Raw genomic sequence first — 16710 nt, forward strand, 5'->3', positions numbered from 1 at the left:
ATTAAATCCCAGTTAAGGACGTGCATTGCCTTGCGTCACATAAGGACAACATAAGTCCTTAGTAAATATGGGCCTTAGAACGTAGGTGGAAGTATTTTAAAACTACAAAACTGATTTTGTTTTTAGCATGGAACTCCACTAAAAAATGTCATGCAAGGTGAGAAATCATTAATGTGTGTAAGTTAAAAAACATATTAGTGCGTATTCTTCAACTTTTTTCTTTTTTGTCGGCTCCTTAAATTATTTGTTGAAATAGGTTTATCCAGTCAAAGGTCATGATAGTGGCATTCAGCATTTGTGTTTTTTCCTCAAAATGAGGTGATGGGTGAGGTGATGGGTCCATGTCAGTAGATATTTACTTGCCATTTGTTTTCAAATTCCTGCATTCCTTAGCCCAGCACCTAAAGTCCAAGACCAACCAAATACTGATGTGTCCCGAGCCCAAAAGATCGTGTCATAAATATGAATACTTTCTTATCCCATTCCCTTTGCAGATGACATTGATGACGCATACAAAAAGTTGAGTCTGCTTGTGAAAGAATACCTGGGCTTGACAGAGGCCATAGATTCCAGCATCCTACAACGGCCATCCTTGGAATGCCCAATACCAGGTACATGGATTCTTTAGGAGCTAGTAGCACTATTTTTACATTTTAGGAGTACGGTTAATGATTTATTTCAAGATAATTTCACTGCAAGACACTCTAAGCGAGATGTGTGATGCATTTTATTTTCTACTCGAATTTTCCTAAAGCACTGGTAAAATCTGCACAAGCATCTGGAAAGCGCATTACCATCATGGCACAGAATTAGGCACTGCAATGAAATTCGGATGATTTTCTTTATTGGTAATGCCACAATGAGAAGAGGAGCTTTAAGGTATTGTTGGACACAGCAAATTAAGGCGATAAATGACAGGCAAAATGTTTGAATCTAGGGCAAGGAAAGGCAAGCGATCTAAACTGGTTGGGGGTCATGGAGGGCAAGTGAAGTAAGATGGCTTTGACCCAGTGTACAGAGATGACGAGTCGGCTGATGCAGAATAATAGGGAATTGGAATAATAGGGAATATGTAGGCCATAGAGGGACCTCAGCATGAGAGATTTTGTGCATCTAAAAGTGATACTTAGATAATGAGATTGAAAACTATGAGAAATCAGTAATCAGTGGAAGTGTGAAGTATAGGATGAGATATGGGCTGATTGATTAAGAACAAAAAGAATATCAATCGAAGAATGTAGAATAGTTTAAAGAAGAAGAATCGGATATTGTGGCAAACTGAAAATATTAAGAGCAAGTAATACAAATGTAATAAAAACAGAGGGCCTAATTACGAGCTTGGCAGTCCATCAGACCGCCGAACCTGTGGTGGAGGTGTGGTGGCGATCGGGGATCTCTGCAACAGTGGTCCGACCGCCTTATTGCAACTGCAGCGGTCGGACCTCCATGTGACCACCGCAACATCCAGGAAACCGGGTTCCCTGGCGGTTGCTTGGCGCTCAGAGGTGCACAATATGCTGGTGATGCCCCTGTGGCACACCAAACACATTACGAGTTGTTCTCGCTGCCAGGATTTCATGGCAGTGTTCACACCATGAAATTCTGGCAGTGAGGAAAAAAGGGGGCAGGGGGCACATGGTGTTTTGCACGGCATGGACTTGTAATCTGTTAGGCATCTGGCAGTCGAGTTTGGCGGTGCGGGAGTGGGGCTGTGGCGTGCCACCCCGCTCCCACACCGCCAAATTTGTAATCAGGTCCATAGTCTAAAAGCAAAAAAAGGTAGAAAGGATTAAATATTTCTGATATTGTATATCTGAAATTAACATGTGAATGCACCGAAGAATATACTCCCTTGAATAAAATAAAAGGAGGAGGGGAAAGGAAATCGGAAGCCAGGGAATATAGTATTTTGGTTTTGAAGAAAGTGGGCAGGTGCCAAGGATTCAGTGGCAAAAAACACAGAAATAAGCTTTGAAAGACTATTAAAAAAACTAGAATTAAATACAGATTTGAGTGACATCTGCTTAAAAATGCAAGTGCATCTAAACTATACTTATATGCTGATGACATTCTCCTTACTTTAAAAGATCTTCCTCAATCTTTACCAGCTTTACTTGAGATTTTTTTTTTAAACAGATTTTATTGGTCAATTTGCATATATGGCGCAGAGCCCTGCACTCCAGAGTCATCTGCCAAAGCAAACCAAAGACAAGCATTACAGCAAACGACTTCCCCCACCCCCATGAATAACAATACAAAACATATTAGCATTTGATGATGTTGCCCTACACCCCGAACTCCCTCTGCCCATTCCCCCCAAAAGGTCCTCACTAATCCATATCCCCCCAACTCCAGCATCAAGGAAACAATCCACAGTTCCTAACCCAGGCTCGCCACCCCCCCTGCTCCTGCCCTCCCCTCCCCTTATGCTGGACTCCGGACTTAAACCGATATCGAAGGCTCCTCCATTACCGGAGGTTCCAGCCAGAGGCCCCGGTACTCCGCCCATCTCTTCCATAGTTTATAATGTTTGCGCGGGCACCCCCTGGCCACAAAGATGGGCTGCTCCAGACCCATGCAGAAGTCTAGGCCATTTTTCCAGGCCGCCAAGGAGGGAGCCCTCGTCGCCTTCCATGCATTGGCAATATCTCGTTTCGCCAAAGTTAGACCGAGGAGCAGGAGGTGTCGTTTATATACATTTCCCCCCACCCCCTCCATAACATGCAGCAGCGCCAACTTTGGTGTGCGGATAAGCTCCCATCCCAGAACCTCTGAAAGACAGGCGAAGACCCCCCTCCAGAAGTGGTCTAACGCCGTGCAGTGCCAAACCGTGTGTATAAATGTACCCTCCGCCCGTCCACAGCGAAGACAGTCCGGAGATGCGATCATCCCTGTCCGCCACAATCGTGTCCTGGTGAAATAAACTCTGTGTAGGTATTTGAATTGGACTAGATGTAAGCGAGTTGCTATGGCCGCCCCCCGCGGGGCTGCCAGGGCCTCCGTCCAATCCTCCTCCTCCAGCCCATCCACATCTGCCTCCCCGAAGTTTCTGTAGTGTGGGGGAGCAGTGTATGACCAGGGACCGATAGATACGCAAAATCTTTTTGTCTAGTAAGTCCCCCATAAAAAATTTCGTTTCAACAGGACTAAATTCGGGTATGGACTCCAGGCCCTGCAAACTAGGGGACAGCGCATGGTGCAGCTGCAGATAACGATAAAACTGAGCCTGAAGCATATGGAACTCCTCCTGAAGATCACGAAACGATTTCAGAGTCGTGCCCCTCAGGACATCACCCAGGGTGGAAATGCCGATGGCATCCCATCCCCTAAACCCCGATTGGGGCAAACACCCATTATCCCACAAAGGAGTCTCCCGGGTCAGGACGTTCCACCAGCCCATGTGCCGCAGCGCCTGCCTCCAGACCATGAACACTACTCGAGTGGCTGGTGGCAGCTGACTCCGCAGCCGTGCCGAGTATAAGATTGTATGCAGGGTGTGGGATAATGTTCCAGGGCGTATGCCGGGTCCCCTCTTTCCCCATACCACCACTCGTTAAGGACCAGCAGGTGCGAGGCCTGATAATACGAAAGGAGGTCCGGGGAAGCCAGTCCCCCACTATAGGTAGATAAGAAGCATGTTCGTATGGCCACTCGCACCGTCCCCCCCTCCCCACAGAAACTGTCCCAATACGGAATTCACCACCCGGAACCATTTAGGCGGAATCGGGTATGGGTGATTCTGTAGCTGATAAAGAAGTCGGGGGAGCGCCACCATCTTGAAGATTGCCGATCGACCAAATTGGATTGTCAGGGGCATGCGGGACCAAGACTTAAGGTCCGCCCGAACACGATCCCACACAGGTGTCAAATTACGCTCCCAGGCCACCGGTGGTACATCCGACAGTGCCACCACCAAATATTTCAAGCCACCTGCAGCCGACTGCACCTCGGTCACCCACGAGCCCACCCCCGTCTGGCCTCCCAACACCCACAGTGTGGATTTGCGGGGATCCATATATAGACCCGACGTTTCCCCAAAGATCCGCATTATCTGCAAAAGCCGTGGCCCCGTCCTGTCTAGTGCCGTCATGAAAAAGGGGAAGTCGTCTGCATATAGCGCTATTCTATCAGATAGGCCTGTAGCCCATTCAAATCCACTTACCTGGGCGTCTACCCGCACCCAGGCCGCCAAGGGCTCCATGGCGAGAGCAAACAGATACGGCGAAAGGGGGCATCCTTGCCGTGTTCCCCTCTGAATAGCAAAGGTAGAGGAGGTGGCACCCGCAACCAGCACCGACGCCATCAACCCCGTGTACAGGAGTTTCACGTAGGAAAGAAAGCGTGGACCCAGATTGAGTCTAGGAAGCAGAGCAAATAGGTAAACCCAACTCAAGGAATCAAATGCCCTGACCATGTCTGCCAAAAGTAGTGCCGCCGGTTCCCCCAACCGCTAGATCGCCGCAATCGGCACCTGTGCCCTTCTAATATTGTGCCGGGTGGCCCGCTGAGGCATGAACCCCGCCTGATCAGGGTGCACGAGTGATGTGATATTAGGCAATAATCGATTGGCCAACGCCTTCGCCAGAACTTTGGCCTCCACATTTAAAAGAGATATGGGGCGGTAAGAGGCATGATGTTCCGGGGGACGCCCAGGCTTATGGAACACCACCACTTCTGCATGTCTCCAATCCGGCGGGAGCAATCCCCTGTCCCGAGCCTCCTCCACCACCGCACGGTAATGTTGGGCCAACTGCACGTGGTACCGACGGAAAAACTCACTCGGAAACCTGTTAGGTCCGGGAGCCTTCCCAGGGTTAAGTTTCCCCTGGGCCGCTCCCAGTTTTTCGTCGGACAAGGGGGCCTCCAGCCTTTCCAGCAGCTTGTCCGATATCGCCCTGGGAGGCAAATCTGTAATAAATTTGTCAACCATATCTGCCGACAGACATTCCCTGGGGGCATAAAAGGCCGCAAAATATGTAGCAAAACCCTCTGCAATGGATGAAGGATCAGTAATCGGGTTCCCCGCAGTGCCTAAAATGCCCGGCAGGGCTTGAGCGTGGAAGGTGCCCTGGTACAGGCGATGCAACATCTTACTCGATTTGTCCCCCATTGGTACACTCTGCTGCGTGTTGCCAGCCATACCTGCCGTGCCTCATCCATCAGCAGAGCTGCACACTCCTGTTGAGCCCACAGCAACCGTCGCACTCCCAGAGCACTCCCCGACTCTCGGTTTTGTCGCTCAAGTATCTCTATGTTCGCCTCAGTGCGGGTCAGATTCTCCCTATGCTGCCAGCGAGCCGCTGCGCACCAAGAGATATCCACCCCTCACAGTGTGGGCTTCAACGCCTCCCATAAAGTGGCCGCACTAGAATCGGAACCCACATTTGCCGTCAGATACTGAGCTATGGCTTTGCCCATATGCGCTGCATATTCCGCTTTCTGGAGATTCCATACCGCCAGGCGCCAACAAAATGGCTGCCTTCCCCTTCCTGCCTCTAGTTGTATGAGCACTGGGGAGTGATCTGAGTGAAGTACTGGGAAGTTTAAGCCCAGCGGTGCAGGGGAACACACCCTATGACTTCGGGTTCTTCCTGTTTCAGACCTACAGAAACACAGAGTCTTCTGGGTGAAGTCAAAGATCAGTTTATTGGCTGCAGACCAATTACAGGTATCCTAGAAGTACAACAGCGTGTATGTTCTCAGGAGACTGCTAAAAATCACAGAAACAGGCTTCTCCTTAAATACAAAATATCCTGCTTCAGGCATACATTCCTAGTTTTATGGCATGGTCATTTGGATGTATACATTTCAAACGAAAAGGCAGAGTCATGATGACCATCCCACATTCCAGTTAAGCCAGCCCGCAATTATTTACCCAGCAAGGCTCAGATCCCACATCAGATATCGATAGGCCCCAATAAACATGAGCATCTCCTGTTTGGAAAACAAGCCATAAAGCAGGAACAGTCAGGTGAGAAAGAGATTAGCTGGAGGCTCGTGTTTAATGTAAAGGCTTTATGGTGTGTCAAGCCCTGATGCTAATCACAGGTGGCCAGAGGACGGGGAACTCCTGAGACCGGACTGACCTGGGGCAGCGGAGCCAAGCTGCCCAGGTCACAGAAAAGTCAAAGAAGGGTACATATGCTCTAAAAGGCCCGTATTTGCTTCATGCTATGTAGCCTATGTGAGGGCAACCATAAGATGGCCACCGCTCTAAAATGGAACCCACGTAATGATGTATAATAGCATATACACAGTGCATTCATAGCTAAAACGTTACACAAAGCACTTGTACATACCGCATTAACCATTCGCGGTTCGCTAATACCGGGATAGACAGGGGTAGGGCCCTGCCTCCTACGCGGTCCCAAATTCTAAAGTACGACAGACCCTCCTTTTGCCCTTACATAGGCAATAACTATACTCATTTCAATCCGAGTCTAGGTCAATATTCACGAAGTCATGGAGATGTTGCTGTAGCATCATCCTATTACTTAGCTCGTTCCTCGATACAGGTTTCCTTACACATAATGTAGCACAGAGGCCACATATCGCAGGAGCACACTGTATGCACAGACAGAACAGGAAAAGGATGGCTAAGATCATTCCAATGACCATCAGAACTTTCCAACCCCAGGCAGATATCAGTTCCCAGAACCACCCCACCAGTGACCAATCTCCTTTATCCACGTGTATGGACTCAGATATTCTATGTAGTTTGGAGATGGCTTGATAAACTGTTGGAGCGTTGTCTGGTATGAAAATGCAACAACTGGATTGGATAACCTTACATACCCCACCGCGGTCTGCAAGTATGACGTCTAGAACCATGCGGTTCTGCAAAGTCATGAGGCGATCCGCTTGGAGCTCAGCTGTCAAATTACCAAGGGCACCAGCCGTAACATTAACAGTGGATTCAACCACACGAGTCAGCTGTCTCAGGTTCCTACTATTGACCATAGGTCCCCAAAACGGCAGGAAACCCAAAAAGAAATCTCCCGCTTCCTGACCGGCAGTATCCTCCTTACTAATCACGCCTCTCACAACTCTGGTCTTGTGATAGTCAGAGGCGGCAGTAAATGTTGGCGGTAGCTGATTTGCTATATAACATGTGCCCGAGAAATCAGGGGGCAACCATGTATATGCTCGGTCATTGCAGATAAAATATGTACCCTTGGCAGCCAAAAACGCAGGGGAAAACTGTGACGGAAAAGTGTACGTTTCAGTACAGTCACTTCTTCCCAGTTGAGCTCTAGGATTCTGACCATTACCTTGTAAACAGAACCGACCTATGTGGGGTACGACCCAGATTGGGGATGAGATTTTTCGCTGTCTTTCACCCAGACTAATACTATACCCCGTCGCGTTCCACCCTACATAAGCTCTCAACTCTTCTTTGGGAATAGATGAGTATGCGTCGATATCTCTGCTCATATCGGCAACTCCTTTCATTAAAGCTTTGTTATTGGTGCTAGGCCTGAAGGAACGCGGTTGTCGCGGGGAGTAGGCATCTAATGCATAGAGAAACATGGTCTGGAATGCCCATGACGATCCATTGTAACTAAACGGCAGCACTAGATAAGGAATACCCTTGTTAATGGTATGTGGCATTAAACCACACACCCAGCAATTGGTTGTATTCATGACTAGTTGGTGCTGGTGTAGGAGCTGAATAAACGAGTTATTCACAAACTCTGATCGTCTAGCTTGTTCATGTTCAGGCAGAGGGTGAAAAGAGTGTGAGGAGACAGTAGGAGGAGGTATAGGCTGTACAGTGGGTGCAATGGGCTCTTGAGAGGAGAAGAATACAAATCCTACAGTAAACACTACCATACTACATAATACAAACAGGCATAAAAATACAAAACGTTTGCTCTTCATTATTTTACACATTCTCGCTTTAAAGTTCATTTCCTCAGCGGGTCTCTCCATCTTGAAAAACTCCATCCTCTAATAGTGCCGCTCGCGGCGGGTGAGTATCTTCTGCTAAGGAGTACGCCTGTCAGTCCAGGGAACGCCCTAGACCAACCAGAACCGTTGACCTAACGTCTTCGGCCTGTACCCCAAAGTCTTGGCACCGCGAACCTGCGGCTGAACCCGGATGGTGGTTCGAAAAACAAAAATCAAGAAAGTCCTTCAGATGGGAGAGCTCTGGTTATCAAAAAATAAAAAGAAAAAGAATATTTATTTGTCCATAGGCCTTGGTCTTAGATTATAGTGGAGACGGCCAGGTACTGTTTGATCTTGAAACAAGAGTTCAGGCTCTGTGGTGTCCAATCGAATTGACGGTGGCACAGCTTCTTGCAAAATATCGTCACTTTCCTGTGCTGAAGTTGTGCCTTTTATGCGTGCATCACTGAACGGCACAAAACGAGGTACAGTGTCTGTTTCAGAGTCTGCGATACCCTCCTAGACCCACTGGTCATACGGCAGAGGCAAAGGGATCCTCTTCACGTGGGCGCCGTGGATCCAGTTCTTTTTCCCCTTTACTCGAACAGCTGATCTTGTAGATAGGAGCACGAGATGAGGGCCGATCCAACGAGGCTCATCGTTGCTCTTGCGCTGAGAATTTTTCACCAAGACCCACGTACCAGGGTCGATAGGGTGTCCTGGAGCCTCAGAGGCCTGGGGAAGAGTATCGTGCACCTGTTGGTGTAAAACACGTAATTTAGCCGTCAATTCATACAAGTAATCAAGCAGTACTGGGTGTTCGATTTCACTGAATTTCGTCGGTCTTGGCACACCCCATACATTGGCCGGGCGGCCAAAAACGACCTCGTAGGGACTAAGTCCCACTCGTGAATGCACGGTCATTCTGGTGGACAGGAGTACTAGAGGCAGAGCGTCAGGCCATTTAAGACCTGAGCTCGCTTGGATTTTGGCCAGTTTGAGTTTTAGAGCGCCATTGTAGCGCTCCACTAATCCAGCTGATTGGGGGTGATTTGCAGCGTGGAATTTCGGCTTTATCCCTACTCCCTCACACACATTCTTCATCACTTGACCCACAAACTCCCTCCCATTATCACTCCACACCATTCTTGGCATTCCAAACCTAGGGAAAAATTCCTTCACAAGGGCTTTGGCTGTGGATAGAGCAGTGTTATCTTTTAGGGGATAGGCCTCTATCCATTTTGAGAAAGCGCAAACAACCACCAACACATATTTCAGGTTGTTGCACCTTTCCATGTGGATAAAATCTAGCTGCAAAACTTCAAATGAATATGATGGAGGCGCAAAATGACCAGCTGGAGTTGGGGTTCCCCTACCAGGGTTGTACTTCAAGCATACCATACAATTCTTGACCACATTCTCTGCACACTTAGGAATTCCAGCATTCTGCCATACTGGAGCCAACAACTTACAGATTCCTTTCGTACTGATATGTGCCATTCCATGTGCCATAGTAACCACTGGAAGCACGTATGCATCAGGTAACAACCATCGTCTATGTTCTGACAGATCAATCCAACAACCATTCTCATCCAACTTACCCATACTTTCTCTCCACTTGCTCAACTCTTTCTCTGTGGCTTCAGCTTGAAGGGACTTTACACTCTCTATTGTGTTTTCACACATTCCAACATCACCAACCCATCCGGCAGGGCCTGCAACATACATTCGAGTCTTCACATCTTTTGCTGTTTCTTTCGCGACTTCATCAGCAAACGCATTACCACGACCAACATCATCAGTGATTTTCTTGTGCGCACTGCATTTCATAATCGCAACTTGTGATGGTAGGGTCAGCGACTCAAGGAGATCATTCACCAACTTGCCATTCTGAATCTTAGCTCCATGCGAAGTCAGGAACCCACGTTCTTTCCACAATCGCCCAAAACTATGAGCCACGCCAAAGGCGTACTGGCTATCCGTATATATGTTCACTTTCATTCCTTCAGACAACACACATGCTCTCGTAAGGGCAATCAATTCTGCTGCTTGAGCCGAATTTTGTGGCACACGCGCAGTTTCCACAATCGTGTGCAAAGTCGTGATAGCATATGCAGCAGTCGTATCACCATTCGGAAGCTTGAAACACGAACCATCCACCCATAAAGTACCATCACACTCAGTCAGGGGAGTATCTTTAAGATCTACTCTTCCTTTCGTCTCTTCTTCTGTTCTGAACAGGCAATCATGTTGCACAATCTCATCTAAGTCTGCTGGAATTGGTAATAGTGTAGCTGGATTCAATGTGTTGCATCTCTTTATGTGTATATGATTTGCTAACAGTGTCAGCTCATAACCAGATAATCGCGCACTAGTTAAGTGCTGTGTCTTGGTCCTGTTTAACAATGTGTCCACAGCATGTGGAACCATGACAATCAATGTATGATCCATTACTAGGCCAGCAGACTGTCGAATAGACATAGCTGCGGCGGCTGTGGCTCTCAGACAACTTGGCAATGCCCTCGCTACCGGGTCCAAGGTTGACGAAAAATATGCGCATGGACGCGGTCTGTCGCCAAAAGGCTGTGTTAACACTGATAATGCGCAACCATCTTTCTCATGAACATACAATGTAAAAGGCTTGCTGTCGTCAGGGGTACCCAACACAGGAGCTGAACACAATGCATCACGCAATTCCAAAAAACTTTTCTGACACTCTTCAGACCATGGGATAGGATTCGGTGTGTCTTTACATGTTAATGCTAACAAAGGTTTTGCCAACAAGGAAAAATTAGGAATCCAATGCCTAAAGTATGAAGTAATGCCCAAGAAAGCACGCACTTCTCTCTGTGTTCTTGGCACACTCAACTGTGCAATGGCTTGAATTCTTTCTGGGGTCAGTTTCCTTCCCTCCTTCGATTAGAGATGACCTAAGTAGGTCACTTCTTGTTGACAATATTGCAGCTTTGAGAGAGACACTTTGTGACGGAATGCAGACAAATGACGCAACAATGACAAGGTAGCATTTTTGCAAATCTTTTCAGTATCTGCGGCGATTAGTAAATCGTCAACATACTGAATAAGGATAGCGCCACTGGGTAAAACCAGTGCATCAAGCTGCGCTTTTAAAGCCTGACTGTATATTGATGGACTCTCACAGTAGCCCTGGGGAGCGCGTTTAAAGCGGAAGCTGCGACCTCCTAAACTAAAGCCAAAAATGTCTCTGCTCTCCTCTGCAATTGGGATGCTAAAGAAAGCATTCTTTAGATCGATCACTGAGAACCATGCAGCGGAGGCTGGAATCATGGTTAACAAGGCAGTTATATCAGGGACAACTGGAAACTGTGGCACAACAATCTTATTAACCTCTCTAAGATCAATCACAAATCTGTAAACAGGTGGCTGTGAAGGGTCCGTTCGTTTTAAGACAGGTAAAACAGGACTATTGCAAACGTTGCCTCTTGTCTCTTCAATTACATCCTTTTTAATCAAATCACTGACAATTGCTAACAATGCTTTCTGACCTTCATTGGAGATCTTGTACTGGGGAATACGTGGCAATCTGACATTGGCTTTTAAAGTGACCACATATGGCGGTATTTCCAAAAGACCCACATCATTGGGACCAGTAGCCCAAAGGACATCCGGAAGGGATGACAATTCAGGTGGCATTGCATTTTTAGACAAATACATTGGGGAAATCACTTTCTTGCCTAATGTAAGTTGTACTCCTGAGGGAGAACAATATAGTGTTGCATGCAATCTTTTTAGCAAATCTAAGCCTAGCAAATTTTCACCACAACCTGTTGTTAGAATGAGGGGTGCTTTTAGCTCACAAGGTCCAACAGAAAGTGACATAGGACTAGAAATCGGGTTCCTAACTGGGGCGCCAGAAAAACCTACTGAGACATTTATTTCGCCAGACAAAGGCGCGCCAGGGAGTTTTGAATGCATGATTGAACTCTTTGCAGCACCAGTATCCAGCAGAAAGGGCTCCGTTACATTTGCTGTAGTTACTTTAACATAAGGTCCGCTCTGATCCATTGGCACTGAAACAACTCCCTCTCTCTGTCTACGGCGGTCCTAGTAATCAACATCTTCTACATTGTCGTCTTCTGCATAATAATCATTATTGTAGTACTGAGCTGTATTACCAGACGCATTGGCTTGCTGATCAAAGCTATTTATGGTATTTTGAGGTGGAAGAGGACGCGCGTTCTGGGGAGCATTTCCACGCCCTCTACCCCTAGGAGCTTGCTGACCACCTCTACCTCTTGCGCCATACGCATTACTGTTACGCTGCATTAATTTAGGGCAATTATATTTAAAATGACCTTCCTCTTTGCAATATGAACATTGGTTGGGACCTACAGGGATTCGTGGTTGATAATACCCATTCATTTGCTGACTATTCTGAAATTGTTGGGGTTGCTGATAGATACCTTGTGTTTGCCTATAATTACTCTGTCCTCCACGTGGTGGATAAGCCTGCTGCAAGAGGACCTTTGTTTTTAGTTCTTTCGTTTTCTTATCTGTTCTATCCTTCTCATCTTTGTCTCTATTCTCATAATACTGTGCAGTAGCCAGTATTTGCGCTGAAGAGGAAACAGCCCAAGAACTTTCTGAGTCTTTCAATTTTTTACACAACTCGGGAAGTAGATTCTGCACAAATTTATCAACAAATAACCGTTGGCCACCTTCAGTGCTCATGTCTTGACCACTGTGGACGATAAACGTTTCTTCAAACCTGGTGAAGAAATCAGACACTGTCTCATCTTTCTTCTGCTTACATGCGGATAGTTTATCCCAATTTACGCGCATCGAAGGCATTATAGTTTTCATGTAGGTAATAATTCGACCAGGGAGTTCTGCTACCAAAGGATCAGGTTTCGCGCCACCAACTTGGCCAGCATCTGCAGCAATGATATTAGCCCATGTGTTACCCAATTCTGCAGCGTGATCTACATTACGAATGGATCCCCATAAAGGCTGTGGAACAACATTCCCAAACAACATATCTATGTCAGCCAAATTCATTACACATGATTCTGCAGTTTGTGATAACTCCTTATAATAACCGGTAGGGTTTTTACGGGGGTCAGGCAATGTCTGCTTAAGTGCTAACACCTCAGATCTCTTCCATGGGACATGCACCCAAACATGCTGAAAATGTGCTGGAGCAGCAGCAATACCTTGAGCGGCATTAGCCGCAACGGCTTCTTTCCATACCGGAGGGACTTCTCTCATAGGGTATTGTCGCGCTTTTACCTTTTTCCCCACAGGGAGTTCCTGTTCGAACAATGATTGCTGACAATCACCATTTCTGAAGGATAGTAAAGTCGCAACTGCTTTATCTACATTGGGGCACACAATTGTACCTTTTTCAAAATCAAATTGCACTCGACACAATTCCTGTGGGTTTGGGTTTGCACCATTATCCTCCAATTCCTCACACAGGAATTCACACATTTTGTCAAAGACATACCTCTGTGTCGGGGCATCCCATTGGTGAAAAACGGTAACAACTGATTCCACATTATAGAGTAAAGGGAAACCAATCCACCTACGCGCCAGATGATCTAACACCTCTTTCTCGTCGGGACCAGGCAGCTGACTGCGCAATTGCTTACGCTGTAAGGCAGGAGTCGCACTAGATGACCCAAAGAGAGGCGACATTAGACTAGTAACTACATTAGCTAGTCGTTGTCGTGCTGAAGGAGAAGTTGAGGCGAAAACGGGGGGATAGACAGAGGGAAGAAAAACAGATTCAGATACAGGTACCTGGGTAGTGTAAGAAGGAGCGCCAGGGGAAGCCGCTGGCGTGCTAGGCAAAGTCGCAGGAAGCGCGGGGGTAACAGGTAGCAAAACTGGCGGCCCTTGAGAGGGCTGCACTGCAGGGATAGGACCCAGCTGAAGAGGAGCTGGCGGCTGTGGGAAGGCTTGCGGCATATTTACTGGAGGCTGCGCATTTACAAGCTGTGGAGGTGCGGTGGCATTTTGCGCATACGGGGGTGGCGAACTTAGCAAATGGGACATTAGGGAATCTTTCTCATTCTCTTTTGTCTCATCTTGCACAAGGGGTGACAAAACAGGGTAACATTTATCAATCCCTAGTTTGCGCTGTCTGTGCAATTGCTCATTCATTTGTTCCTCCTCATTATCTTTAAATTGCACAGCTGCTTGCATCACTGACATACCTCTCTCTCTCTTATTCCTCTTTACTAGCTTAATTTCCTTCTGTTTGGCTTCCTTTCGCCATAGGTGGAAAGAATCAAACATCGCCGGCCGGGCTTTCTTTTTAAACAATTTAACCTCCAAATTATCTAAGATATCTGTATCGAAACTACCATTTTGGGGCCATTTTAAAACACCGTCCTTTCTGGTGTATCGGATCCATATTTCATTATATGCAATGGGGCCCACGCCATGTTTTACATAAAGCTCATAAGTTGGAGTTCCAATTGGAGGAACCGGACATGAATCCTCCAACTGGAAATCCCTTCTACAACTCAAACAAAACCAATTACCAAATACACTAGCACCAGGCATCTTCGCTCACTAGTCTAGTTCCAAACTTCAAAGGATTATCGATTACGATAGTCTCGTGAATACACGAGTCCTCTGGCTTTGGGGTTTGCAAACTCCAAATCTAAATAATTCCGAAGGATACCAAATTCAAACTGGGAGACGCTCCGCTTATACTTAACTGAATATCGATGATCAATGGCGTCACCAGAAGACTCTCTCGATTGTTTCGCTCTACCAAAATCGTCAAGGGTCCAAAACAGGGCGATTAATCAGGGCAGCAGTCCTTCGTAGCCGTCGGGACGCGGAGAACCTCGCAGAAAAGACTTTCGGACCACGTCGACATGCAGGGGTCGATGAAGTGGCGGCCTTCCTCCAGAATTTCCACACGAAGCTCCTCACGAACCTCTGGCTTGGACCGGTACCGCTGCATTCGCGCCGAGTTGGGCGCCAACTGAAGTACTGGGAATTTTAAGCCCAGCGGTGCAGGGGAACACACCCTATGACTTCGGGTTCTTCCTGTTTCAGACCTACAGAAACACAGAGTCTTCTGGGTGAAGTCAAAGATCAGTTTATTGGCTGCAGACCAATTACAGGTATCCTAGAAGTACAACAGCGTGTATGTTCTCAGGAGACTGCTAAAAATCACAGAAACGGGCTTCTCCTTAAATACAAAATATCCTGCTTCAGGCATACATTCCTAGTTTTATGGCATGGTCATTTGGATGTATACATTTCAAACGAAAAGGCAGAGTCATGATGACCATCCCACATTCCAGTTAAGCCAGCCCGCAATTATTTACCCAGCAAGGCTCAGATCCCACATCAGATATCGATAGGCCCCAATAAACATGAGCATCTCCTGTTTGGAAAACAAGCCATAAAGCAGGAACAGTCAGGTGAGAAAGAGATTAGCTGGAGGCTCGTGTTTAATGTAAAGGCTTTATGGTGTGTCAAGCCCTGATGCTAATCACAGGTGGCCAGAGGACGGGGAACTCGTGAGACCGGACTGACCTGGGGCAGCGGAGCCAAGCTGCCCAGGTCACAGAAAAGTCAAAGAAGGGCACATATGCTCTAAAAGGCCCGTATTTGCTTCATGCTATGTAGCCTATGTGAGGGCAACCATAAGATGGCCACCGCTCTAAAATGGAACCCACGTAGTGATGTATAATAGCATATACACAGTGCATTCATAGCTAAAACGTTACACAAAGCACTTGTACATACCGCATTAACCATTCGCGGTTCGCTAATACCGGGATAGACAAGGGTAGGGCCCTGCCTCCTACGCGGTCCCAAATTCAAAAGTACGACATGAGAGCCCCCGTGGCAGAATCGTTGCCGCCGCCACCCTCCCAGCCATCACCCGGGGAACAAAGATGTAGTCCGATCTAGAGAAGGAATGGTGGACTGCCGATAAGTACGTATACTCCCGAACCGCGCCATGGGCCCGCCGCCATGTGTCCACCCAGTCCAGTCCCGTCACCAGAGAATGTAATTTAGTTGGGAGATCTCTCCCCCGACCCTCCACACCCCCTGTTCTGTCCACGCTTGTGTTCATAACATCATTCCAGTCCCCACCCACCACAGACATTACATCCGGCATGTCGACCCACAATGTTTGTAGCCGCTCAATTAAATTCCACTGCAACGGGGGAGGGGCACATACACTACCTAAGAGCAAAGGATCCCCCTGACCCAACCCCGGATAAATAGGTAGCGACCCTGCCCATCAATCCTCTGCTGTTTCTGCGTGTAGGGGACCCTGCGATGTATCAAAATAGCCACGCCACGAGACCCTCTCATGAAGCCTGCATGAAAGACCTGTTGGAACCCATAACGCTGCAAGCAAAGGGCCTTTGTGCCCATGAGATGGGTCTCCTGCAGCAGCAGAATATCTGCCTTCGCCCGCTTCGCATGATAGAGTATGGCTCCCCGCTTAACCTTGTCCAGGACCCCTCGTACGTTCCAACTCAGGATACAGAGACCACCCTGCGTCCCCTGCCCCCCACCAGACATTTCAACCATGGGGGATGGCATCACTATCCCATATTATCATGAAGCCTTGGAGGCATGTGTACAACCTGCATTGGACCTGCAGTGGACGTGCAACCTGAAACCGACAACAACCCTTCCCCAACAAACCCCCCACCCCATACCTCAAAAAACCCTTGAAGTATCTGTCGTGGCGGGGCAGGCCCCCACCCCCCAACGGGGGGATGTGAACCACCCCAACCAATGGATCCCCAAGTCACAGCCCATAACCTCCGGGCAGGGCTCTCGCCAGCTCACTTC

At 47.7% G+C, this 16710-nt stretch overlaps 1 protein-coding gene across 2 annotated transcripts in view; it reads left to right on the forward strand.

Annotated features, from left to right (window-relative positions):
• Nucleotides 1–16710, forward strand: part of LRGUK (leucine rich repeats and guanylate kinase domain containing) — a 397810-nt gene that overhangs the window by 302276 nt on the left and 78824 nt on the right. For both annotated transcript variants that reach the window (XM_085653594.1, XM_085653595.1), the window contains one exon: nucleotides 495–611. In XM_085653594.1, coding sequence (XP_085509720.1) covers nucleotides 495–611 — 117 coding nt within the window. The remainder of the gene's footprint in view (nucleotides 1–494; nucleotides 612–16710) is intronic.

This window comes from Triturus cristatus, chromosome 4_1, assembly GCF_964204655.1.
Source record: "Triturus cristatus chromosome 4_1, aTriCri1.1, whole genome shotgun sequence".
NCBI classification, from domain to species: domain Eukaryota; kingdom Metazoa; phylum Chordata; class Amphibia; order Caudata; family Salamandridae; genus Triturus; species Triturus cristatus.